This window comes from Camelus dromedarius, chromosome 26 (assembly GCF_036321535.1).
Source record: "Camelus dromedarius isolate mCamDro1 chromosome 26, mCamDro1.pat, whole genome shotgun sequence".
NCBI lineage: Eukaryota > Metazoa > Chordata > Mammalia > Artiodactyla > Camelidae > Camelus > Camelus dromedarius.
In genome coordinates, this window is record NC_087461.1 from 22,337,581 (window position 1) to 22,362,964 (window position 25,384).

At 48.4% G+C, this 25,384-nt stretch overlaps 2 protein-coding genes across 4 annotated transcripts in view; one reads left to right on the plus strand and one right to left on the minus strand.

Moving 5' to 3' along the window:
• The window catches only part of MCM10 (minichromosome maintenance 10 replication initiation factor), a 98,720-nt gene that overhangs the window by 29,161 nt on the left and 44,175 nt on the right, over nucleotides 1–25,384 (plus strand). Inside the window, exons 19-21 of one of the 3 annotated variants that reach the window (XM_064479518.1) lie at nucleotides 631–673; nucleotides 760–859; nucleotides 4,914–6,609. In XM_064479518.1, coding sequence (XP_064335588.1) covers nucleotides 631–673; nucleotides 760–843 — 127 coding nt within the window. In that variant the 3' untranslated portion in view covers nucleotides 844–859; nucleotides 4,914–6,609. Of the gene's footprint in view, nucleotides 1–630; nucleotides 674–759; nucleotides 4,121–4,913; nucleotides 6,610–25,384 lie in introns of those variants that run through there. The other 2 variants (XM_064479517.1, XM_010993691.3) reach the window with 2 other exon arrangements.
• Nucleotides 11,849–21,038, minus strand: UCMA (upper zone of growth plate and cartilage matrix associated). Its single transcript, XM_064479346.1, is given in 5 exon segments — nucleotides 11,849–11,943; nucleotides 16,460–16,558; nucleotides 20,392–20,484; nucleotides 20,587–20,652; nucleotides 20,981–21,038. Coding segments are annotated over 5 exon segments (411 nt in total).

Genomic DNA, 25,384 nt, shown 5'->3' on the forward strand with positions numbered 1-25,384 from the left:
CTTTAAGTGGAAAATCAGGATATCATAGACTTCCCTGTTCTCACTACTGAAAAGGGGGAAGGATTGTCCAAACTAGAAGGAAGAGTAATCCTTTCTTATTACAACCTTTCAGTTCCAAAGAAGGAGAAAGGGGCAAGCCGTGGGCTACACATGGCTGTAGGCAAGCTTCCTCAATCCAAGGGTCACCCCAGTGACCATCAATAAAAACCATGCTTGTGGGAGAGGGTATAGCTCAAGGGGTAGAGTGCATGCCTAGCATGCACACGGTCCTGGGTTCAGTACCCAGTACCTCCTCTAAAAATTAATTATTTCCCTCCCCCTCAAAAAATTAAAAAAAAAATAGAAACCATGCTTGCATGCATTACCTGCAGTGTGCACAGCCCTGTTACCCTCCCATTGGAATTCCTTCTCTGAAGTATCTAGCTTATTACAGAGTTGAAGTGCACTTCTCAAATCATCAGAATGTGTATTTTTAGTAGCAATAAAGCATAGCCTGTAATATGAATGTCACCTTGATCAGCTTCTGCTTAAATAGGGGAGCTCTTCCCCCAAGTGCAGAGAGCACCATTTCCTTTATCTGTGTGGTCCCATAACCTCACTGCTGAGTAAATCCTATCTTTTCTGTTTCAGTAACTGTGGCCTCTTCAAATGGGAACGGGATGGAATGTTAAAGGTATGTCATTTGCAAGGTGATTGATTTTAGAGACCCATGCAAATAATGTTGACCTATTTCTTATTAAACTATTTTCACTTTTCTAGGAAAAGACAGGTCCAAAGATAGGAGGAGAAACCCTGCTCCCAAGAGGAGAAGAATATGCCAAGTTTCTGAACAGCCTGAAATAGCCCTGACTTCAAACAGGTACCCACAGCCTGCATTGCTTCCTGTGGTTCTGGAAAAGCTGAGTATTGGGTCTGAATTGCCTGTGTTCCTGATTGACATAGTCAAAGCAAATACTTGTTAAGCCTGCAACTTTGCCTACTTCCTCTGTTGTGTTGATTTAGTGCCAAATTTAACACTGACCTTTAAGTGGAAAATCAAGATATCATTGTCTTCCCTGCTCTCACAATGGATGGCAAAATTCTCACAATTTTTATGCCCCAAAACTGGAAGGTAGATCGAGAGTTGTGTTTCTCTGTCTTTTGGATTACAGAGTATTCAGTGTCAAAGTTTTGTCACAATAATGTGCTGGTATTTCTGCGGACACCCAGAGGCAAAAGAATTAATTTAGCTCAAGTAACTTGCTTAACTTGTGGGCTTCAGTTTCCTTGTCTGTCAAATGAAGAAGGTTGTACCAAATGATCATGAAGGTATTTTTGAGCACACAAAGTCTACAAATAATGTGATTTTTTTGCCGTCTAGAAAACCACGCACATCGCCCTTGACATAGTCGTGCTGCTTTGATATTGAAGGCCAGGTTCTGCTGTTACCTTTATCTTGTTCTTTGAAATCATGTCGCTGAACCACTTGGCATTTCAGTTGATGTCTGTATGGCTCTCTGTGCCCTCACAATGTTGTGGAGCTCTGATGCAATACTTAACATTCTTAACATTTTAAAATATGGCTTGAGAAAACTTTGAAACCTCTAACTAAAACAAATGCAAAATTTGAGAAGCTGTTGAAGCCTGATTGAAAACAGAAATATCCCACAAAGACAGAATCCCATGGAGTTTGGGATGAGCAGATATGCTTCATTATACACACTAAGAGTTGTAGATCTGGGACTACTGCCCTGATGGAGGGTGACAGGCAGGCAGGTTACTCCCGTGGCCCCCGGTCTTTGGCGCACTAACTCTGTGGCTGTGGGTGAGGCACCCATCCTCCCCGTCTGCTAAATGGAGACGGTGACTTCTCAGTGGCGTGGACGCGTGTGAGATGGCGCCTTTGTGCAAGGGCGCAGCAGGTGCAGAGAAAAGGTGCTTCCCAGATAAGAGCACAGAGACCCGAAAAGCAGATTCTTTCTGAAAGGAGCTTTTTGGTTGCGGGCTGGCGAGGAGGTGTTGGTGGTGAGGCTGGAGAGGCACACGGCCGGCCTTAAACTTTGCAGGGCCTCCTTGGGTGTGGTGAGGATGTGGGTCTTGACTCTGTAGGTGTTTGTAAAGATCACTCGGCCACTGCGTGGAGAATGAGGTGGGTGGTAGGGCTGCTAAAGGCAGAATGATTCTTAAATATCGCAGCACTTGAGGGAAGGGAATGGTGTGGCCTGGATGGAAGGGTGGTGATGGAGGTAGACAGTGGTGGGTGGCCTTAAAGGACAGGCAGAATTGTGCAGGACAAGGAGTCCAGGATAACGTCCTGGGGTGGGTAACTAATGTGTGGATGTTGAAACGCTGAAGGGGTGGAAGGCAGACAGGCCAGATGTTCAGATGCACCAGTCTCCCCACCCAGGGACGATCAGGGTGGCTACAAGAAGCAACTCTGGGGCAGCTCGGCCCTCAGGATAAGCCTCTTACCGTCTGAGGTTCCCCCGGAGGTTGCTAAGGGCACACAGGAATGTGGAATGTAACCACTATTTTGTACACGCATTAGGTGCTCAGTAAGCTTCTGAAGAATTAGCAGTTTTATGAGGACCAAAGGCCAGAGAACGTGGTCAGCATTCCTGGTGAGGCAGGATGGGGTTTCACTGGATCAGCTCCTTCGTGGCCTTCAGCCGTCTCAAAGGCACCCATGAAGTCTTGGGTCTTTGCCCTGAACCAGCCAAAGATTTGGAGTCACCCACAGGAATCGGGGTATATAAGTCTGGGAGGGTCACTGGCAGGGAGAATAGTTGGGGAGAAGGATGTTACTCATGGAAGATCTATTCCAGGTCCTTCTTCAAATGCAGCTCAGTATTTATGGGTGAAATGATAAAAATGTCTAGAATTGACTTTGAAAATACAACAGAGGGATGGAGGGCAACACGTGGGGGTATTGACGAATCAAAAGTGGCCAAGTCACTAATTGTTAAAGCTGGGTCATGGCTACATGGAGACTCGTACTCATTTCTATATTTTTGCATTTGTTATAAAATGTCCTGATGAAAAGTGAAAAGGCAAACAAGATAAGCAGCTGGAGCTTCTCTGTGATGCCTGCTCAGTGTCTCTGGGAGCAGTCGACGCTCCCTCCTCCAGGCTGTTGCTGTGTTTGGAATGTTGCTCTGGCAGGAAACATACTGGGTGGGTTTATCCATGGCACCTGCGAGCTTGTGTACTTCAGTGTGGTTTGATTTCCAGGCGCCAGACAGAGTGCTGCCCTACTAGTGCTCAGTGAATGTTGGGTGGATGGAGGGGTTTTAAAAATTGTGAATACCAAGAACTTAATAAGTGTTTTTTGAATTGCTAAAAGAAAAAGAATGATAGAACCTCATGCAGGCTACCACCAAAAAATTCCACTTAGGAGATTCCTCTACCTGAGCAACCTGATTTTTCCAAATACCACCTGACCCAGGTGAATGCTGATACGCCTAAAGGCTGGGTAACCTGGTAGGATTATCATACTGGGATTTAAAGTCTACCTAGAAATAATTTAGATTTCCCCCGAGATGGTATTACAGTAGGAACATAACACTTACAGGAGGTGGCCATGAGAGAGAGTTGATTTAGGTTTTTAAGAGCCAGAAACAAATTTCACATTCCTTAGATTTCATCAGATTCTGCTCAATGTGAGCAGAAGGTGCCGTGTCTGATGCTCGTGTTCCCCCAAGGTCACACCCTAATAACTGTATTTTAGGAGTATTTCACTTTCCAGGAGGTGTGTGTTTGGTTCTTTTCCTTAACTAACAAAGGAGAGAATAAAGTGTTTAACTCTCAAAAAGAACCAAAAGCACTTGAAACTCTGTTATTTTTAATGGCTTATTTAGAGTAGGTGTGTTTGTCCTATAAACGTATGACGGAGCTATGTATTTGATGGAGGTTACAACTGAGCAGCTGCCCGGAAATTGAATTCCAGGTTGCTCTTTGAGGAGCCCCCGCCTATGTAAGAAACAAGTTCTTGCTTGAGCCAAGGGCGTCGTCAGAGTCCATGTTCACTGGCATATTGTATGTGAGTCGTGCAGTAATGTTCTTACAAAGGTTGATGGTGAGCTGAATCTGGATGTCCTCCTGTTTTTAAATTGAATTTTAAATAATAAAAAAATATAATCAAGTTACTTCTCAGTTACTCTTGATGTTGGGGGGCTTTCATTGGGGGTGCCGTGTGCGTGTGTGTGTTGTTAGCATACTCAGGGATATGAGACAGGGTGGGTGGACTGGAAGGGGACTAACTGTTTGCTTTGAAAGTATGATTCACTGTGATACCAGTCTTTACCCTACCGACTTTATCAGTGTGTATTAAATGCTTTCATATACATCCAAAGTACGTGTTTAATTTTGTCTTACACTGTCTTTGGCAATATATGTATAATGTGTAGTGTATAATGCCTTATTGTATGATCACAGGCCATCAGAAAAGGTCAGCACACAAAAACTGGCCATGTCCTTCATGGTTGGTCACAATGTTCAGATCTTCACAATAGATTTTCTTTTCCTATGCCTTTTTCTATTTAGAGGAAATAAGTGGCTTTTTGAAGAAAATCATCTTTCTCTTGAGTTTTGTTAAAATAAAATATGTTTCCCGTTCCAAACAATAAAAGGAAAACTGAACTAATTTAGATAGATTGGTGTGGAAGCATCCCCAGAGGGAACTTAAAATATTAAAAGCTTCAGCTTCCAAAATTTTTGCAGTTTTCAACTTTTAAAACCATTACAAGTGGATGTATAGCGGAGTTGACAGGAAGAGATAGCATGAATTGGGTTTTTGTATAAAAGATGATAGAAGTAAAGTTTGATGTTTATAACAGATTTAAATGTGTCTGACAACATTAGTTTTTAAAAATCAGGAGAGTAAATCTGTCTGCCCAAGTGTGTCTGATAGCAGCCCATCATCACGGCCTCTGCAGGCAAAAGAGGCATCTCTGGTGCCATGGGAGGAGACGTGGAAACAGCACCGCTCACAAGGATGACTGGCCCCAAAGTGGAATTCTGTATTTGCCAGTACTGAGGGAAGAAGGGGTGATGTATCTAAAGACAATAGCAGAGAGGCACGAAAGTGAAAGAAATCACTTGGCTTAAGTTGACAACAGTTTGTGAAAAGGCTGTGGAATTTTTGAAAATCAAAGGGAGCCAAGAATATAGCCGCACAGCTGGACTATCCAGATCAAGACGAGCAGGTGGCCTGCCACGTCTGCATGGTCAGGCCAGGTATCCAGCAAAACGGCCCTGCATTTTGGAGAAAAGACAACAGTAATGGAGGTGGTGAAAACTCAAAGCCATTTCATCAGAGAAAGGAACGAAAGAACTAGAAATATATATGCAGTGAATTTTTGTTATTCACATTGACTATGTTTCATAACGCCACCAGCTTAACCAGCAGAGACTCAATCACTGCTCCCAGGGGAAATACAGGGTGGGGTTCCTGCGAGCCTCAGGTCACATTTTCTTCACTGGATCAATGCATCACCTTATATTGTGTGTGTTTCTGCAGAAAGACACCCTCTTTAATATGTATTGTTGATTCTTTAACATGGAACTCACTGTGACTCGTGACTGTACAAAGCCGATCTCAGCATGCATGTTTTCTCTGTGTGGCACATGCTTAGGGGGCTATATAGCACTTCAGCACGACACGTGGGGGCCATTTGAAACAGCAAAAGCATCCAAAAGAGCATCAAAATGTGAGGAACACAGCACAAAAAGGACAACTGTCTCCAGTGTCAGAGCTGAAAGCAGCGAGAGCGCTGCTTCATTTGACCTCAGCCGGGACAGCTCCAGCTTCTCATCGGTCTGCACACGTGCGTGTCCACGAGTGACCACAGAAGCACCATGGTGTTGCTTTTGGACTTATAAATTTTAGCAATTAGGTGAGTGCACAAACAAGGAATCCACAAACAAGGAGCAACGGTATAACATTTTCTAAAACCAGGCAGATCGGGAGTGTCCCCACTTTGCAGATTAGAAAATTAATTAAGGGATTGAAAATATGGGTTGAAGCCGGGACTGTATCCAAGGCTGTGGTAATGTTGCTTGAGGGAAGACTTCTCTGTTGGGGTTTTTTTTAAGTCAACTTTATTAAAGTCTAAATTTCACATAGTAAAAGGTACACATCTTAAGTGGATGGCTCAGTAAAATTTTGATGAATGTATGCACCCATGTAACCACCACCACAAGCAAGAGAGAGGACATCTCTGTCACGCTGGAAGATTGCCTTTCCCACTTCCCAGTCAGTCCACACCCCCTGGTCCCGTCCATCACTGATCTGTTTTCTATCATTATAGTTTAGGTTTGTCTTTCACAGTTTCAGAATCACGCAGAATGTACACTTGAACATCTTTCACTCAGCGCGCGCGCGCGTGTGTGTGTGTGTGTATTTTTAGTGGAGGTACTGGGGCTTGAACCTAGGGCCTTGTGCATGCTAAGCATGCACTCAGTAGCTATACCCACCCTCCACACTAAGCATATTTTGACAAACATCCATACTGTTGCCTTTGTCTGCAGTTTATTTTTATTGTTGCACATTTCACTGTATGGGTATGTCACAATTTATGTATTCACTTGTGGATGGACATTTGGGTTGTTTCCAGTTTGGGTCTGTTATGAATAAAGCCGTTAGCATTATTCAGGTGTAAGTTTTCCTGTGAATATGTTTTCGTTTCTGTTAGGTAAATATCTAAGAGTGGGATTTCTGGTAAGTGTGTATTTAACTTTATAAGAAACTGCTAAACTATTTTCCAAAGTAGTACCATTTTACACACCCACTAATAACGCATAAGAGTTCCATTTGCTCTGTATCCTCACCAGCACTTGATATTGTCAGTCTTTTTAGTTTTGTCCATTCTGATAGGTGTATGGTGGTAACTCATTGTGATTTTAATTTTACATTTCCCCCATAACGTCTCTTCCGGTGCAGTTGGCCATTTGTATACCTTTTTTGGTGACATATCTATTTACTTATTTATTGAGTTGAGTTGTAAGAATTCTTTCTGTGCTCTGGATACAAGTGTTTTGCAGACATATGTGTGGTATTTTCTCCCAGTTAATGGCTTGCTTTTTCATTTTTTTAACAGTGTCTTTCAGAGCTTTGTCTTCATCCTGATGAAGTCCACTTTGTCGCTGTCTTTTATGGTTCATGCTCTGTGTCCTAGCGAAATCTTTACCTGCCTTAAGATCAGAAGGTTTTCTTACAGAATTTTTAAATGCAGTTTTAGCTTTTACAGTTAGGTCTATGGTGAATTTCAGACTGATTTCTCTAGAAGCTGTGAGGTAAGGGTTGAGGGTCATTGTTTTCCAAATGGATGTTCAGTTGCTATGGCACTGTTCAGTGAAAAGATTACAGTTTTTCCTCATTGGATTATTTTCACTCTTTCGTCGAAAATCAGTTGACCATGCATTTTGGGGTCTATTTCTGGACTTAGTTCTGTTAATCTGTATATCAGTCCTTATGCCAATACCTCGCTGTGTTAATTACTATAGCTATAAGACTTGGAGTCAGATAATATTAGTCCTCCAACTTTGTTCTTCTTTTAAAATCTGTTTTGGTAATTCTAGGTCCTTTGCATTTGAATGTAAATTTTAGAATCAGCTTATCAATTTCTACCCCAAAAACTCTGCTGCAATTTTTATTAGGATTGTGTTTAATTGATAATATTAAGGTTTTCTCTCTATGAATATAATACATTTATCCATATATTTAAGTCTTCATTAATTTTTCTCAACAACATTTAGTAGTTTCAGTGTACAGGTTATATGCATATTTTGTCTATTTCTAAATAGTTTTGATGGTGTCATAAATGGTTTTTTTAACTTAATTTCCAATAATTATCCTATATACTTGCTAGTATTTAGAAATACAATGCATATTTGTCTCTTGGCCTTGTATCCTGGGGCCAATGTAAACTTACATGCTAGTATAGCAGCTTTTTTATAGATTCCTTGGGATTTTCTACATATGGGCTCTTACCGCCTGAGAAGTTTTAACATTTCATTTCCTGTTTTGCATGACTTTTTTTTCTTGTTCCCAATCTGAGGAGGAAAGCATTTAACTTCACCATTAAATGTATCCAGGAAGTATTTTGAGTAAGGTTGGACAAGATCTATAAACAGTGGCGTGGTCTTTGTCTCTTCCGTTCCCTGGAGTGATGTTATCAATTGAGCGTTACTGGGCTTGACCATGAGAGGAGGAAGTGGATTCGGGTCCTGGGCTGAGTCCATTTTCAGGCTGCGATGCTGACTTTATTACATCATTATTAGCCACACCATAACAGAAGTGGTGTCCGACTGTGTGTCATTCATGTACTTTGAGCTAAAGGTACAAGCAAATCACCAATTCAAACTGAGTGGCATCAACCTGTCCCTCCCAAGTGACAGTGTGACTCTCACTGACATGGGCATTTGGAAGCTTGGGCTCAGGAGGGCTGCTCACTCCTTCCTCAGCCTGTCTCAGCAGTCACGTGACTGAAGGGCCCTGCCAAACACAACTGTTTGTGTAAAACCGTTTTCTGAGCCCAGGTGCTTATCACATCTCTGAAAAGCGTCTTAAGGTTCAACGGTGGTTTCGTAATAGCAGCCATCAGAAGCCAGGGTCACAGCCAGGCCAGCTGTCACCCAAACTAGACAGCAGATCAAGTTTAGTTTTGGTATCATCTCCTTTGTCTTCATGGGACTACTTTGCTAGGGCTGCCGTAACAGAGTGCCTCAGTGGGCAGGAGTGGAGCGCGTGAGGTCCTGGGTTCAATCCCAGCCCCTCTATTAAAAAACAAAAAACCAAAGTGCCACAAACTGGGTGGCTTAAAACAGTGAACACTTGTTCTCTCACAGTTCTAGGGGCTAGAAGTCTGAAATCAGGTGCTGGCAGGGCCACACCCCTCAAAGGCTCCAGGGGAGGGTCCTCCCTGGCCTCCCCCGGCTCCTGGTGGCCCAAGTGCTCCGTGGCTTGTGGCAGCATCACCCCTGTCTCCGCCTCCCCTGCCCCAGCCTCCTCTCCCCGCGTCTTCACACCCCATTCCCTCTGCGTGTTGGTGTCTCTTCTCTTCTCATAAGGACACCCGTCACATTGAGCTAAGGGTTCCCCCTACTAGCCTCCCAGCTGATTACTACACCCACAAAGACCCTACTTCCAAATGAGGTCAGCATTCGCAGGTCACAGGGGCTAGAGGTCAGCACATGTCTCTAGGGGAAACAACTCAGCCCCAGCAGGGCCCTTCTGCCCCAGCTGCCCAGCCTTCGTGCCCAGGCTCAGCATTATCCCACCTCCAAGCCTCGCTCTCAACTGCTTTCAGGAAGTCCACGCTAAGGATGCAGAAAACTCAAGAACAGCCTAAGCAGGCACCTCTCTGGGGTCAGAGTGCCCTCGAAGATAAAGGGAAAAGCACCTTCTCCCGGCCACCTCCCTGTCCCCACCCCAGGCCCTCTGCTTCCCCCTTGACCTGGGTCCCTGACTGACTAGTCCAGCCTGCTTTGGAGGTAGGGTTTCCAGGGCAGTATAGGGCAATTTTCTTTTTTTTTGAGGAAAAACTTCTCAACTGTGGTAAAACTTCAGCAGAGGCGGAGCAATTCATTAGATCTGGACACTTCGCCATGAGCGCAAAGAAGGGGTAAAATCCTTAAAAAATGTTCTAATTATCAAGCACTTTATGCACATTTCAAGCCACAGGAGCTGAATTGGCCTTGGGAAGGTAGGAAGGGCACTGGGCAAACTCCACCATGAGACACTGTGACTTGGACAGGTGGAAGAGAGGAGCCACCCTCTTCCCAGGAGTCCTGGGATTAAGAACATGGAGACTCATGCTTGGGACACAATTCAAGTCCCAACACGACAAAAGTCAAAGCTGCGCACAATTTCTTTGCGGCCTGGCGCACTCGTGTTAAACTTAAGTGGGTGGATCGGCAGCTGAGACTTGGAACTTTCTGACTACGCTCTTCAGGGGCTCACTTGAGACATCTGCTCCCAACGTTACGCTGCAGACATATATCTTAGCTGTCAGCGGGTGTGTAAACTGAGTCAAATAAAAATGCTTCCAAGAGGAAGCGAGGTTATCAGTACACACTCCACCAACACAATTCACATATTCAATACCACTAGCCACACCCTGCTGCCTCTGGGCCTGTTTTTGACAGGCAGGCTCTTTAGGAAGTGCGCTGCTCGCCACAGCCCTCACTCCAGGTGCCAGGAGCAGCAAACTACAAGGTGACAGCAGTGGAAGAAACTGACATAAAATTAAGACTTTGCAGAGGTGCCGACATCTCATGACAGTTTTACTTATTACCCGAAGAGACTGAAATTACTGGGGAGGAATGAGCAGTTCAAAGTTTCGGAGCATAAAGCTCAACAGGATGAAACAGAGTTCTGCTGTTGGTCTTCTGCCTCCCCGGTCTCTGGTCTAGACTGGAGAAGTTGATCACCTGGAATGGAACGAAGGTCAGAGGTGGGCCTCACGCACGGGTACCACCTGCCTCCTACCGCACCCCCAGGAGTGCAGAACAGGGAGCCTTAGCAAACGGGCCTGACAGACCCCCCCACTCCTGGGTCTGTACTCTCGGGAGTGGGGCTCCTCCTGGCCCCCGACTCCCCGTGCAAATCAGAAGTTCTTGCTAACAGGTACGGAGGAAGTGCGAGAGGAGGGGTGTAGGGGGCACTGCTCAGGCCCCAAGTCAGGGCTGTGGGCTGCTGGGACAGCAATCCCAGTGGGCCTGTGCTCCACCTACACAGACGCCCTCTCCGTAGGCCAGGAGCCAGATGCCAAGCCAGCAGATCCAGCCCCTCACCCTTTAGGTCAGTAGCCGCAGTTTCCGAGGGTTGTGCGTGTGTTTTCACACACCCAGCTGTACAACAGAGAAAAGGAAAGCACTGCTCTCTCCCTTCAGCCAGGAAACAAGAGGAGCTGCAGAGTGGCTTGTATGGTGACGGTCACACACCCAATGCCTTCTGGCAGGAGGACCAGCAGTCAGGCGATGGCCGCCAATGGAGCCTGACTCCAGCCATCTGTCTCTACAAGCCTGCTGCATGCACATGAGGGAACGCTGGGGCCGCACTGATGTCAAATACCAGGAGTGATCTGGGTGAGTGGCCAGTTCAAAAGAACAAAATGAAACAGCTTGTCCTTGTCTCCTCAATGGCCAGGCTTGGCATGTTGGCTCTAGATAAAGAACTCTGGCAGAAAGAATTCTATTACCTTGTTCTACTGCCATCCTTAACAAGGGCCCCATTATACCTTAGGGTTTTCAAATTCCACCACTCAGAGCTAATCGCAGCTAGTTCCTGCGCAGGGAGAAGGATGCCAAAGGAAACAGGACCTGGAATCCAGGCAGCGGAGTGTCACAGGAATTCGTGACGGAGGATCTGTATTTTCAGAGACTGGCCTTGTCAAAAGGGTGGTGTTCGGGACATTCTTTTACTTGCGTCTTCGATGTTCTCTCATTACTACCCCCTAGTCCTTAGGGGCTCCAGATAGGTGGTTAAAAAGAAATCTGCCAAAGGATGGATGAGATTCGAGGAGACAATACAGAGTGTTGACTGAGCATTTTAATTTATGAGCTATAAGCAGACAGATCATTCTATGGGACAGGAGTCTCACTTTGGGAACAGTGGCAAAGCAAAGTGAAACCATGTAGGATTGACATTAGGAGGCCTCACAAGCCTTTGCTCACCCAGAAAATCATCTGCCAAGAAGCAGAAGCCAGGGCATTTTAATCCATCAGGACGGAAGGTATGTGTGTGTCCCACTGCAGGCCCCAAGCTGAGGCCCTGGGAAGGGGCCTGTTTGTGTAGGAGAGAAGTGCCCGGACACCGGGGGTGGGTGGGGCAACTCAGGCTCCGTCTTCTGGGTCTGTCAGGCTGAGGTCAGATGTGGCGGTTGTAGAGATAGGAGGGGTACAAGCCGTGATAATGCCACTGGCGCCACTGCTCGATGGGCTCCCGGCTTCTCTCTTCCTGTTCTGGGGACGAGAGATGAAGTCATCGTGTGAGGATGGGGGGCTCTGTTCTGGGGAGAGCCACCGAGCTCTCTTGGCAGCTGTGGACCAAAAGTGCCTGCCCCGAGGTGACAGGTACCAGTTGTCCCTGTGAGCATGGACGGCAGACAGAATGCCCCAGCCAGGAGGGTCCAGAGGACGCTGAATCCAAAGGCCTCGTTTTATGATCAGGCCTGAACAGGTGAGCGTCACAGAGGTGGTTGCCAAGAGAGCCAAGACCAGGTCCTGCATTACGTTCAGTGTTCTTCCCTGCACAACCAGCAAAGGGGCGCAGGGAGCCGTGTGCAGAAACTGGCCCGGAGACTTGACAACTAAGAAACACATCACAGAAATCACAGTAGCAGCAAAAGCAGACTGCAGGCCGCACTGCTGAAAAAATCATGGAAGGAGATAATTATCAATTTCGAGTAATGGGATTACAAGTGAGGTTTTCTTTCTTACTGTTCTGTATTTTCTAAGCTTTAAAAATAGTTATGTTTTTAAAACTAACTGGGCAAAGGGGTGGATGGACCACGTGGGGGAAAATCTTGGTACCTGCCGATTCTGGGTGGTGGTTGTACGGGGGGGTCGTTGTACCGTGTACTTCTCCGTGTGTTTGAAATGGTTCACAGTAAAGGGCTAAAAGGAACAGAGGGGAGTTCTTCGTGAGTAAGAAAGCCCCGGGTTTTCTGCCTTTGATGAGATAATTTTCTGAATAACACCTCTGTTTGGCTGTAGAATTGGGCTCCCGGTGCCACTTCAAGGCCTCCTGTCGCTCAGTGTTAGGGACCATTAAAGCACCAGCAGCTGTCACAAGGCTGTCAGTGTTTAAAAAGCATCCATGAAGCCCTCAAAAAGTGAAACAGAATTAAGATAACTCAGCAGTTCTGAAAACAGGAACAGATGAATAAACAAATTGTGAGATCGATAGGTAGACAGACAGACAGACATGAACATATGTGTGTATATATGTATGTATTCAGCCACAAAAAGGAGGGGTGTTCTCTGATACATACTACAACATGAATGAACCTTGAAACATGCTAACTGAAATAAACCAGACATACAGAGACAAATAGTGTGTGACTGCACGTAGGACAGTCAAATTTGCAGGGACAGAGACCACGTTAGAGGTTACCAGAGGCTGGGGGAGCAGGGTGTTAATGCGTAATGGGTGCCAAGTGTGTCTGAGGTGTTAAAAGGGTTCTGCAAATAAATAGTAGTGATGGTTGTGAATGTACTAAATGCCACTGAATCGTACACTTAAAAATAAGTAAGATGGCAAATTTTATATTCTGTATTATTTTACCACAATTTTTTTTTAAAGTATTTGGGGAAAATGTTAGGAGGATGGAAAGTTAATAGAAGAATTGCAAAGATTCAAAACCCAAAACGACTTCCTTGCCTCTGTTTTCTCAAGTGTGAGCTTCACCCCAAAAGCCTGTGGTCCTTACCACTGTGAGAGCCAGGTGACCTCAGCAGAAAGGGCCCTTGTAACTGCTGGGTGTGGAGGCACCGTGTCTGCTGGGAACGCTTCCTTCTGTGTGAGCCTGGGGTCAGTGCTGCCCCGGGCGCTGAGAGTCCTCTCAGGGACGCGGTGTCTCAGGGCCAGCCTGGAGCCCAGCCAGGCCAGGCTGGGGCTCTGGGTGTGAGCCTTCGGACCTTTCTCGGGCCACATGGAGCAGCTGCTCTTCGCCAGTCTTGAGAATATGATTTTTGACAAAGAAGTTGATTTTTTTATCTCCAGGTCAAGCCAGACTCTTCTTAGACCATTTCATTTAGTCTAAGGGGAGATTTCCCTGGTAAAGACCCAAGGCCTGGACCCTGTGGCCTTCGTGTAGGGAGCACTTGTGACAAGATGTCATGTGGCCAACCTCAGCTGGTCTGACCCAGGCTTCTGGCTTTGAAGGTGGAAGCAGACCTGGGCCACCAGGTAGGCCTTACAAGTGGAAGCTCAGCACACTGCTTATCCCGGAGCTTTCAGAGCAGAACTCAATGTTATTTTTGCCTTGTGACGCTGGCGGTTTTAAGGAGAGTTACAACCAGGAGCCAGGACTGAGCCGAGTGACTCTCTAACCCTGCCACCTCTTCCCCAGATGAGGGCCAGTGTCCTGGGTGGGTTGGCAGAGGGGCCTTTGATAAAGATGGGGTATTCAGGCCCTCAGGAAGGTCACTCTTGTCCAGAAATCTCTCTCCAGACCACCAGATATTCCTCCACTGGAACTCGAGTCCTTCCAGTCACCTATGGTAATCTCTCAGCATTCGCTCTTATGCAGCAAGTACCTTGGGGAGAGGGCGGGCATCCAAGTGCCATCAGGTATTCCGAAAATTGGTGACATCATCAGGTCAAGTTACCTAACTGAACCCAGGGTCCTGACCGAGAGAGTGTGGGGGCCCCAGAGAAGGGCTCTGAGCACTGCCCACGGTGGAGGTTTCCAGCAACCTGGTCACCGTGCAGTGGCCTGTCCTGGGGCAGAGGCAAGAGGAGTTTCGCCTTGGGCAGCATTTACCCTCAGGCAGAGGCTCGGCATGCTGCACCTCGATGCCTCCTGCCTCTGTCAGGCTCTGGGGAGACCCCTCTGGGCCTCTGCACGCCCCGCCTCCCTCCCTGCGTCCTCGTGGGCCCGGCCTCGGATTGAAGAAGTCCCTCAAGACCTCTGCACGTCTGGTCATCCTTCATCTACAAGAACCCGGGCTTCGCTGGCAAACACGCCTTCGTTTAAATCCCTTACTAGCTTTGTCTCCATGAGTATTCACGTATCCTTTTTAAGCCCAAGTTCTGAAACTGTAAAATGGAAATTGTGAGACCTGAGAGGCTGGTCACATGGATGACAAGGTTTGGTGCCGCACCCGGCAGAGCCAGCGCTCCGGCAACAACGACGGCTGCTGTCGCTGCAGCTGCCAGAGGCCTGTGGCCTGCCCTGCAGCATCTTCCTCTTTGTGGGCAAGGCCTGAGGCCCCCGGCCTTCGTCTCCGCTGGTATTGGCGGAGGATCGGTCATCCTTTACATGCCTAACCCTTCATCCTAATTCATCATGTAAGAGAAAACTGAATGTTTTCCACCCAGATGCTAGGGATTTGGACCTGAAACATTTTAAACTGCACAAAATAAAACGCTGTTATTAATACCATGAATTTGGGGGAAAAAACCACTGAAGGAATTTTAGAAGCCACATTCTCATTTTTTAAATGCTTCTCCCCAAGCTGTCCACCAAGGTAAACAAATCTCCAGCAGAAGTATTTGCCTCTGAGTTACAGCAGTCTGAGTTTTTTCTAGGATGTTCAGCTTGCCAGGATCCTGCCCAACATCTGTCTGCAGGTTGCAGCCAGGCGCCACCTGCAAGGCTGTGGCACCGCCTGCCTCCACCTGGTGCCTAGTGGCTGTGTCCTTCTCACTAAGAGGCACCTTGCGAGCGTGTTGCCTCCCAAATCCACCAGAGCAGGCGAGCGAGGGGGCTGACTACTTGAGAACTGAGATTGTGGACTTTCTCTAACAAAGGTCACCTTAACTGGGGCCTTATGTCCAAGCTCACATGCCTCCTGGACCTTAGTCAGGAGCATTTCAATCTTGAATTTTCAGGAAAGACCAAAAAAGTAATAACACACACACAACGGCCTACCTGGTCTGGTCCCTGCTAAATGTTCTATGGGTTTTTTGCTGTGGGCGACGTGTAAGGACACTTACTAGGTACACAGTCAAACCCCATCCCCCGTGGGAGGCTGTGGTTCCTAAGTAGAGCCTTCCTCTACCCGCACCCATGCCCACACCCAGAGGCCTCAGTGAAATCAGCACTCGCGGTGGGGGTCGGGGAGGCTGGGGCCCTGTCTCCCAAGGCGAGAGGGTGGGATTGGGAGAGACACCTCTGCAAAGGCGGAGGCTTAGCAAACAAGACGCTCGCAGCAGCCGGTGAGGAAGCACGTTGCAAGGGCCCGATGCTGTGGGTGAGGGGGGCCTTCAGGTGGGCTGTAGATGTTGATGCTGGCGGTGGGGAGTGTCCAGGAGGCTCTGTGACCAGTGCTTTCTGAGTTCAGTTGTCCTGGTTTGCTTCCACCAGTCCCCAGATGTTGACTAGGTAAACAAAGGCCTGCGTTCCCAGAGCCGTGACATTGGTGTAAATCCAAGCCACTTGAAAGTGAGTTTGAAATCCTCCCAACCCAGTTCCACGGGAGCTAAGCCACTAGTGCGGGTGCTAAGACAACGCAGGCCACCACGGTGACCCCAAGTGGGAAGAGAACATACTGTCAACCAGAAACTCACCCAGTCTTATGGCCCCAATCCAGTGGTGCCCTAGGTGTTCTGTGCTCTCCATGCTTCTCAAGTTCTATAGCCATTTTTGTGCCTTTCTCTTTTTTTTTCCAAGACTCCCATAGAAAGGAATTTAAAGCAGAGCGGTTCTTACCTCCCTCCTCTGATACAAATCTAGGGAGGAGTGCAGGCGGATTGCGTGCTTCTCCCACAAAGCCCTGCTCCCCGCGAAGACGCTGGTGGAAGAGCTCTTACCGTCGTTTTGCTCCTCTGCGAAGTTCTCAGACTCGTTCCTCTGTTCCTCATGATGCTCTCTCCGCAGCTCGTCAGCCCGCAGCCGCTGCCTGTTCTCCACTGGGAAAGGGGGGAAGAGGCAAGAGTTGCCCCCAAGAGTAGGGACAGCTGCACGTGTTTAGGGGAACACCAGTCATTCCGCCTAAGCCCTTGCATGAGTGGGGAAGGGGCTGCTTGCGCGGGGGTGAGAGTGATGGTTCACTCCTGACATAGACTTTAAAACCTGCGGGACGTGGGGGTCATCTCATCCAGCTGCCTCGTTTTGTGGGTGAGGGGATTGAGACCCTCCCCAAAAGGTGACACAGTTTAGCTTCCCTCGTAGGATGAGTGGTGTATCTATCCAAGTATGCTGGGCCTCTCGGAAATTGAAAACCCGGTGATCAAAAATGAATTCCATGAGGGCATAACCCACCTAACGTTAATTTCACACTAATACCTGCAAGTCCGTTCAGCAGCCTTGAGCACCTGTCACAGCCAAAATGCATGCTAAGCCCTGGGATTAAAAAGGCACGAAAGATTCTGCCCACGAGGTCTGTGGTCCACTTAAGGGGAAAGATATAAAGATAAGTTGCACCCAGCATTCAGGCCGCTATGATGAGAATCCCCACCGGGCACAGTGATGGCACGTGGTGGGGGATCTAAGATGACCCCGATAGTCACGCCCTTGGGTGAGTCCCTCCCCTCGGCGGCGTGGGCTAGCCTGCTGACTGGCTTCTCAAGGACGGAACATGGCAAAAGTGGAACATGACTTACGAGATTAGGTTACAAACAAGACTGTGGCTTCTGTCTTGGGTTGGTCTGCCTCTCACTTTTGCTCTCGCTCTGAGGGAAGCCAGCTGCCATGATGTAAGCCATCCAGTGGGGAGGCCCATTCATGGCAAAGAACTGGTGTCCTTGACCAGTAGTCCCTAGGACCTGGAGCTTGCCAACAGCCACATGCATGAGCTTGAAAGCAAATCTCACTGTCAGGCCTTGAAATGAATGCAGCCCCAGCCACCAGCTTGACTGCAGCCTCTCGAGAGACCCTGAGCTCAAGGCTACCAGCCAAGCCGTACTCAGACCCCAGAAACTGTGAGACAATAAATGTTAGTTGTTTCAAGCTGCTAAACTTGGGGCTCATTTGTTGCACAGCAGTGGGTAACTAGTACAGGATATGGGGTGATGAGGTAAACTCCCTGATGATGAAAATACCAACCACAGGTATTCCTTACTTTGTGAGACAATGTATTCCAGTAAGTTGGCTGTAAACCTTCTTAGGAGGAATCTCAGTTCCACATTGTAAAATTGGAGGTGCACCTCTCATTGGAAGAAATACCCCAGTGATAACACAAAACTGTCTGTGAGAGCACATGAATATGGTGACCGTTCCTTGGCTGCTGAGCAGGGACGCTTGCCGAGGGGTTGGGGTGGGGGCGGCCACCTCAGCTACCACGTCCCCCTCACCAGCTGGTGCAGCTGTTCCTCACCTGCTCTAATTTAGCGCCTCCCCAACAATCTAGATTTAAGATTTTTAGATGTAAAATAAACCAGTTTCTAGGTTCATCCATTTCTGCCCTCAAGTCTTCACATTGATCTCTTTGGTGTGAGACCTGTGGTTGTCTGGAGGAGCTTATTTAAAGCTCTGTTAGTCATAAAGCATTTCTTTCAACTGGGCTTTAGCTGGAAAAATCCACAAAGGCAGGAAGGCCATGGGTGGTACAGGAGGACTGGTCCCTCGATGCCTCACTCTCCCACGGTGGGGTTCCCTCACGTCAAAGCAGGGAGACTGAGGTGCTGCTGTCCCCACCAGCTACGTGGTGCAAGGTGGGGGCGCTGATGATGGAAGCAGAGAAACTGAGGCAGGACGCTGGTTTCCTGTCCCACCCACATGACAGGGTGATGGGAGAAGCAACCTGAAACATGTCTTCGTGAGACGATAGTACCATTAACCATCTCCAATCCTCCTTGAAAGTAGGAGCCTCCGATAATAATCACATTATGTAAATACTGGTTATTGATATTATTTTATATGACTTAATTTAACTCAGGTTAAAAGTCACGTCAACTGTGAACTGGTCTCAGTGCGAATTCCTTAGGAAACTCCCACATGTTTCCCACACTTGCGCCGTTAGCTACGTAGCTGTGCGCGTCTTTCGTCTGGCAGAAGGGATTGGTACTCCATCCAGTCCTTCCCCGTACCACGCCCCTTGCCCCACACCCCCACATTTCTTCGGACAGGATTCAGGCTCGGAGAGGTATAGTGACCTAATCAAGGTCACACAGCTGGTCAGGGCAGAGCTGGGACTGACCCAGAACATGCCTTGCACGCAGCATCCACTTTACAACCCACTGTAAGCTCCGATGTTGCTTAAGGCTCCAGGTACCAGAAAGCTGCCGGCAGAGGGTCAAGTAGCCGGCAGGGCAGGACAGAGGGCTTAGAGGCTTAAGAGTCTAGGAAGCAGGTGCTTAACAAGCCACCACCAACTCCTAAAGAAGCATTCTCCATTTCTGTGTACTCCAGAAAGGAAACCATCTTCCCAAATTGCCTTTTTAGAGGTGTCACAAATTGGACCTGTGACTCGGCAATGAATAAGAATTTAAATCTCTGGACAAGGTGCTATTTTTATACTATGCACCCTCTGCATAGGCTACATCCCTACTCAGGAACATGCATTTCCTCGGATTAGTTCTTTCCACCCTAAAGTAACCTGCGTGTTTACCCAGAAGCTTAGAGACAGGAGATGCCTGTTTTCTTGTTCCAAATTCAAGTTTATCAAAGTGTCATTTGCCTTCAGTGGACCTGAGACACAACTGGGCATTGCTCCTGCCCATCACTGGAGTTGACCAGGTGACAGCAGAAGAACTCAGGTGCATCCTAGGTGTTCACCAGGGACCCCACGACTGACACACTGAGCTTCCGTCCCGGGGGACAGACCCCTGGCTTCATCGCGTGCCTCGCTGTTCTGAATCTGCTTGGAGGATGGAAACTCTTTGCCTCCTAAATTCACGCCTGTTCCTCCTGGAAGTCTGCCAGAAGGTTGCTTCTCTCATTTCCATCAGGAGCTGCCCGAGTTCCATACTGCTTCTTGCCCATCATTTGAAAACAGTCTTGCTGTTTTCACTGAGTAAGTGACCTTGCTGAGTGTGCCGAGAGGTACAGAGTTTATTCAGACCCACACGCAAGTGATGAAGCAGGACTTGGACTCAGAGACGGTCAGAGCCCAGGGTCCTTGCAAGAATCTAGTTCAAGGGCAGAAAGCTCAAATGCCTTCAAGGGTCAGAAGGTCATGAAAATGAGAGTCCCTGCCAGGCAGGGGACACCAGGGCCCGCTCCAGGCTGAGAAGGAGACATGCTTCCAAACTCAAAAGCCTCCCAAATGCATTGGAAGTGAAAACTTTTGCAAACACTGCTGGCTGAACACCACTCTTTCAAGGACTTATAAATAAGGAAACTTGGGCTCAAGGAGAGGAAGGTCAAGGCCACTTAGCAGCAAAGCTGTCACCAAACCCACATTCCCTGCTCGCAGTCCCTTGTGCCCTCTCCCTGCCGGCAGCGCCACCCTCTTGCCTGGAAGGGCGTACCGTGGATTACCCCCGGTTATTGTGTCCCCTCTCGACCAGAACACATATTTCCCCCCGACACTTTTAACTCAGAAATTGAGATGCAGTCCATCACTGAAGTGCATTTTATGTGGCGCTGTCTCTCTCTGTGCCTTACGCCGACAGCATAGCCAAAGACTGACCTCCAGTTGAGGAAACGTGTAACTTCTAATTCAGAGCTGCAGTCACTTTGATAACCAAGGGCCTAGGTTGAGCCCTGGGTCCCTGGCGGTCCCTGCAGCCCAGCTGACTGTGGGACAGAGAAGGGACAGGAGAGGAGGCGAGAGCAGAAGGCAGGCCTCCAGCATCCTTACTATTGACCTCATCTTGGGATTTGGGGGACCGCTTGTCACGCTTCTTAAGGAAATTTGAGGCATCTGATTCCCGCATGAAAATCTCTTCCACACCTGAAACCCGAGAGAGGCCAGTCACAACCAGTGGGGGCTCAGCAGGGCTGCTGCAGGAGCCAGCCCCTCTGCCCTGCACCCCTGGGTGGCCCCTGCACTCACCTTCCTGGGCCTCTTGTCCTCCCACCTGCCTGGTGCCCACCGACACACCGGTCCCCTCCTGTAGCACTGTGGGGTGAGAGCACAGCGTGAGGGCGGCAGCACCCCGGGAGGAGCCCGCACCCCGAGCCGGGCTGGGACGGCCCTCCCCAGGCTCTGTGACTTTCCTTGGTGCCTCAAATACCAGCCACAGAGCCGATCTCCCTCAGAAACCACTAGGCACTCTTTTTCCTCTGTGCTATGCTGTGTTATACACACACCTACACACCTAAACACACACACACACACACCCAGGCACAGCCCTCTTAACAACAAGCACCCCGCTCTGCCAGGGCCACCTGTGCAGCCTCACCTGACACCTGACACCAGGGTCATCCTGGGGCCTCCCCATACTCACTGGAGAGGAGCACCGCAGCCGAGAGGCAGGAGGTGAGGACCAGCTATCTCCAGGCCATGTTTGGAAAGGCTGAGGCTCCATCTGGGAATGATGGGCAGAGAGGGTTCTGTAGACCCTGTGGCTGCTGGTCCTCACTCCTGTTCAGGCAGGATGAGAGAGAGAGAGAGAGGAGGCCGGGATACCACCGAGGGGAGTGGGAGGGGTCCCGGCTGTGGCTTCCATTGGCTGCTCCTTCTGGAGCACCAGAGATGTTTTTGACACCTTGCGAACCTCACAGAAGCAGAGCCTGTCACCGGGGCCCCGGCTGGGACAGTCCTGAAGTGGCCTTTCCAAGGTCTGCACCCAAGGAGTTGCTATTGGAATGCCTGGCCTCAGAGTCAGAATTCCAAAGACGAAGGGCGAGTTTCAGAGAGCTCCTGGCATCTGCTTCAGGGGAGGTGGGGCCTCTGGCTCTGGGGGCTGAAGCATGCTGGGGGAGAAGGAGGGCGTCATGGGGGACTCCGGCTCAGGGATCAGGCCGGGAGGGGCTGCAGAGGCTGGAAGACCCCCATCAGAGTGACACTCACACTGACTCGTGGGCCATCCTGGCGGCACTCCCCACCTGGACGCATCCCCAGCCGCTGCTCGCTGTCAAGCAAAGGATAGACCCCTTGGCCTGGGGTCCCAGCGCCTTTTCAAGACATTGAGGAAGAGAGGCAGTCTGTATGTGAAGAGCCCCACCGCTGGGCGTACCTCTCAAAGGCCCACCCGTGTCGGGGAGGAAACGTGCTCCCAGAAATGGGAATGAAGGAATCAGAGCCCCATGGGGTCCTCAGAGCCCAGTCCCTTCGAAGCTTGCATCTTGACTTTGTCATTTATTTCTAACCATCCAGAAGAGTTGCCTGCAGGCATTGTTTAGAATCATCCTAACGGTGACCATCGCTAGACCCACCTACATGAAGCGCCCCTTCCATTAGACATGTGTAGTTACTCCCCACAGGTGCTTGGCCCACTGGCAGGAACAGAATGTTAGTAACAGAAAAATAACCAAGACAGAGCAAGCAAAAATGGGTTGTTTTCCAGTGGAGGAAAGTGCTGGGGACACCTGCGCCAGCTTGTGGTGGCCGGAAGCACACAGAGGGCTTCCCTTCGACACCGGTTGACCCCCCCCTTAACCAGATGGGGGTGGGCCCTGCATGATCGACCAGGAGGGGCAACACCCGTGAGGGCACGTCACCAAGGAGTCAGCTGTCAGGATTAACCAGCCGTCACCTAGAAGAGGGAAGGGCCGCAGGACAGAGCAACTTTGAGGGGACTCGTGGGGTGGGGAAGTGGCTGTGTGAAATACCTTAATTCTTGCTGCCTTTTTTAGTTCCATTCATTTCAACCATGAATATTCATCAAACCCCTTCTCTAAGCCAGGCACCTGTGCTAGTCACTGGCTAACCAGCTTTTGGTAAGCTTGTCCGACATCTCTGAAGTAGCTTCCGCCCCAGGTTGGACACTGCATCCACTGTCCCCGCAGAAAGGTTTGGGGAAGAATCTCAAACCCCAGGAAGTCCTCTCAGACCCAGCCAGGAAGAAAACGGCAGGAGATCCAGAAATCGCTGAATGGAGGATGGAGGCTTGAAATGGGATGTGAACTCAGTTCTGGAAAAATAAGCTTACATAAGCTGGTCACCTGAGATTTCTACCAGTTACACTGGTCTGCTCTAAGACCATTCCTGGAGACCATAGCTGGTCTCTAAGTATAATCTCTCAGTTCCTTCAGAACTTTCTCTCTCCAGACCCATCGGCGTCCACACTTCGCACCCTCTTTCCCCCTCTTGCACCTGCAGCCCCCCCGCCTCTGGGTCTGCTCACCACGGCTGGCTGTGCTGCAGAAGTGGCCTCCTCGTGGTGTTATATCCCAGAGTATCACGTCCCCCACCTCAAGGCAAAGGCATGATTCTAATACAACCATAATTTTGTGAATATACTGAAGCCCACTGAATAGTACACGCTAAGTGGATGAATTGCATGGTATGTGACTGATGTCTCAAAAAACACAAAAATGCATATATATTACACAAAATGAAAACAGCGTCAAGATACTCATCTATTGGGGTCGTAGGGTGGGTGTGGGGTCAGGAAGACTTTAAAGAAGCAGTGATGGCTGAGATGAGTCTTTAAGGACAAGGGTTTCCAGAGCCCAGTTAGATGGAAGGCATTGCCAGAAGGCCCAGAGGACTAAAGCAGGCACTGCAGTGATACCAGAGGACAGGAGTGGGTCGGGGGGCTGGAGGTGGGCTCTGACAGCTGTAAGCACAGGCCCTGGGGCCAATCCCCCTGTTCAATCCCAACTGCATGGCCGTCAGCACGTCATTTTACCTCTCTGTGCCCAGTTCCCTCCTCTGTCACGTAGACTGATGTAAGGATTGGAGTTAATGCAGCCTCGGTTCTTAGAACAGTGCCTGGCACTCACAGAGCATTGCGTATGTGTTTGCTACCGTGGCGCAGTAATTAACCGTTCCGTGATTTAGAGCAGGGGAGTGGCATGAGGGTTTTTTTTTTAAAGGAACACCACACCCACGATGTGAGGTTGAGAGGGACTAGCCTAAAGCAACAGAAGACTTAGAGAAGGCTGTTGGAGTAGTCCAGGTGACAGAAGATGTCGGCCAAGGATGGGAGGAGCAGGAACGGAGAGAACAGAGCATTTAGAAAGATCGAAGAAATAGAATCAGTAAGAGGCGATGACTCACTAGCTGGGGGCAGTGAAGCATTGGAAGGTGTGCAATTCTGATGGCTCCTGAGTTTCTTGTTTAGATAACTGGATGGATGGGGAGACCAATTCAAAAAGGTGGAGAAAACAGAAAGAAGAGAAAGTTTGAAGGACATGTAATTGGACAAATCAAGTCCGATGATTTAGAGATTCAGACCAGGTCTTCTGGTGTCAGGTCCAGTGCTCTTCTCGTTCTTCCACCACGATAAAATTTTGTGAATGTACTAAACTATCCTGACAATCACTTTCAGAACACTTATCACCCCAAAAAAGAACCTCCATATGCATTAGCAGTCACTCCTCATTTTCCCTAAACCCCTGGGCAACCACTAATCTGCTTCTGTCCCTCTGGACTCGCCTATTCTGGACATTTCTTCTAAGTGGAGTCATACGATTGGTAGCCTTCTGTGACTGGCTTCTTTCACTCTGAAGACCGTGTCCAAGGTCCATGCAGTTGTAGCTTGCATCAGTGCCTCGTTCTTTTCATCGCTGAAAAACACCCTGTTGTACGGATACACCGTATTTTATTTATCCACTCACGAATTAAGGGACACTTGGGTTGTTTCTACCTTTTGGCTATGAATGATGCTGCTGTGAAAATTCTTGCACAGGTTTTCAGGTGGGCATGTGCCTTCATTTCTGTTGGGTGATACCTAGGCGCAGAATTGTTGGATCCAGTGGTAACTCCATGTTTAACTTCTGAGGGGCTCTTCGATTATAGCTGAAATGTTCATGTACTCACCTCTCTCCTTCAGTCCTGTGAGGTCTCTCTGAGGAGATGTTTCCACCTTTTTCATACCTGAAATGGTCCCTGGCACCAAATCGATGCTTTATAAATGTTTCAGTAAACATTCATCAGTGAAAATACTGTGGGGTGAGGGCATTGAAAGGAGACATTTGTGAGCTCATTGCAGTGGGCTCTTTGTAAGAAGGTACTCACACAGGGACCTAAAATTTCCAACTTCATGTATCACTGGGTGAAGGCCCTTCTCAAGCAGCAGACATAAATTTTGTGGTGCATTTGTGGATCACCTTAGAGGGCAACCCAGATGGCCTTAATATTCCCCTCGGTTTGGATGAACTTTAGACAGGTTTCTTTCTGAATATAAGCCACTGACTTCCCTTTTTAAAGAACATTTAATTTAGAAAACTTGCACTTGTAAATTCTTACCCTGCACCTTTGAAACATATGCAGACTTTCTAACCTCTTGCCAGTCATTCAGCCCAGGAAGTGTCTTTCTCAAGGACTAGAAATCATGTTTTTGAAATGAAAACTCCAAAGGTAATAGAGAGCACTTTTATTTCCCAGTCTCTGTGAGAGGTAGGCACCTGACTCTGGTGGACACTTTACTCCATTTGTGTGTGTGTGTTTTTTTTCTTGGCTAGGGGAGGTAATTAGATTTGTTTATTTGGTTATTTTCAGAGAAGGTACTGGGGATTGAACCCAGGACCTTGCACATGCTAGGCATGTGCTTTACCACTTGAGCTGTACCCTCCCCTACTCGTTTGTGAATGCCAAACACAGGTGGCCTAAGATTCCCCCCACCCCAGCTCTTAAAACCTCTCCAGCTCTACTGTACAGTCCCACAGTTCCACTCTTGGGTATTTATCCAAGAAAATGAAAACACTAATTCAAAAAGATACATGTACCTGAATGTCCATAG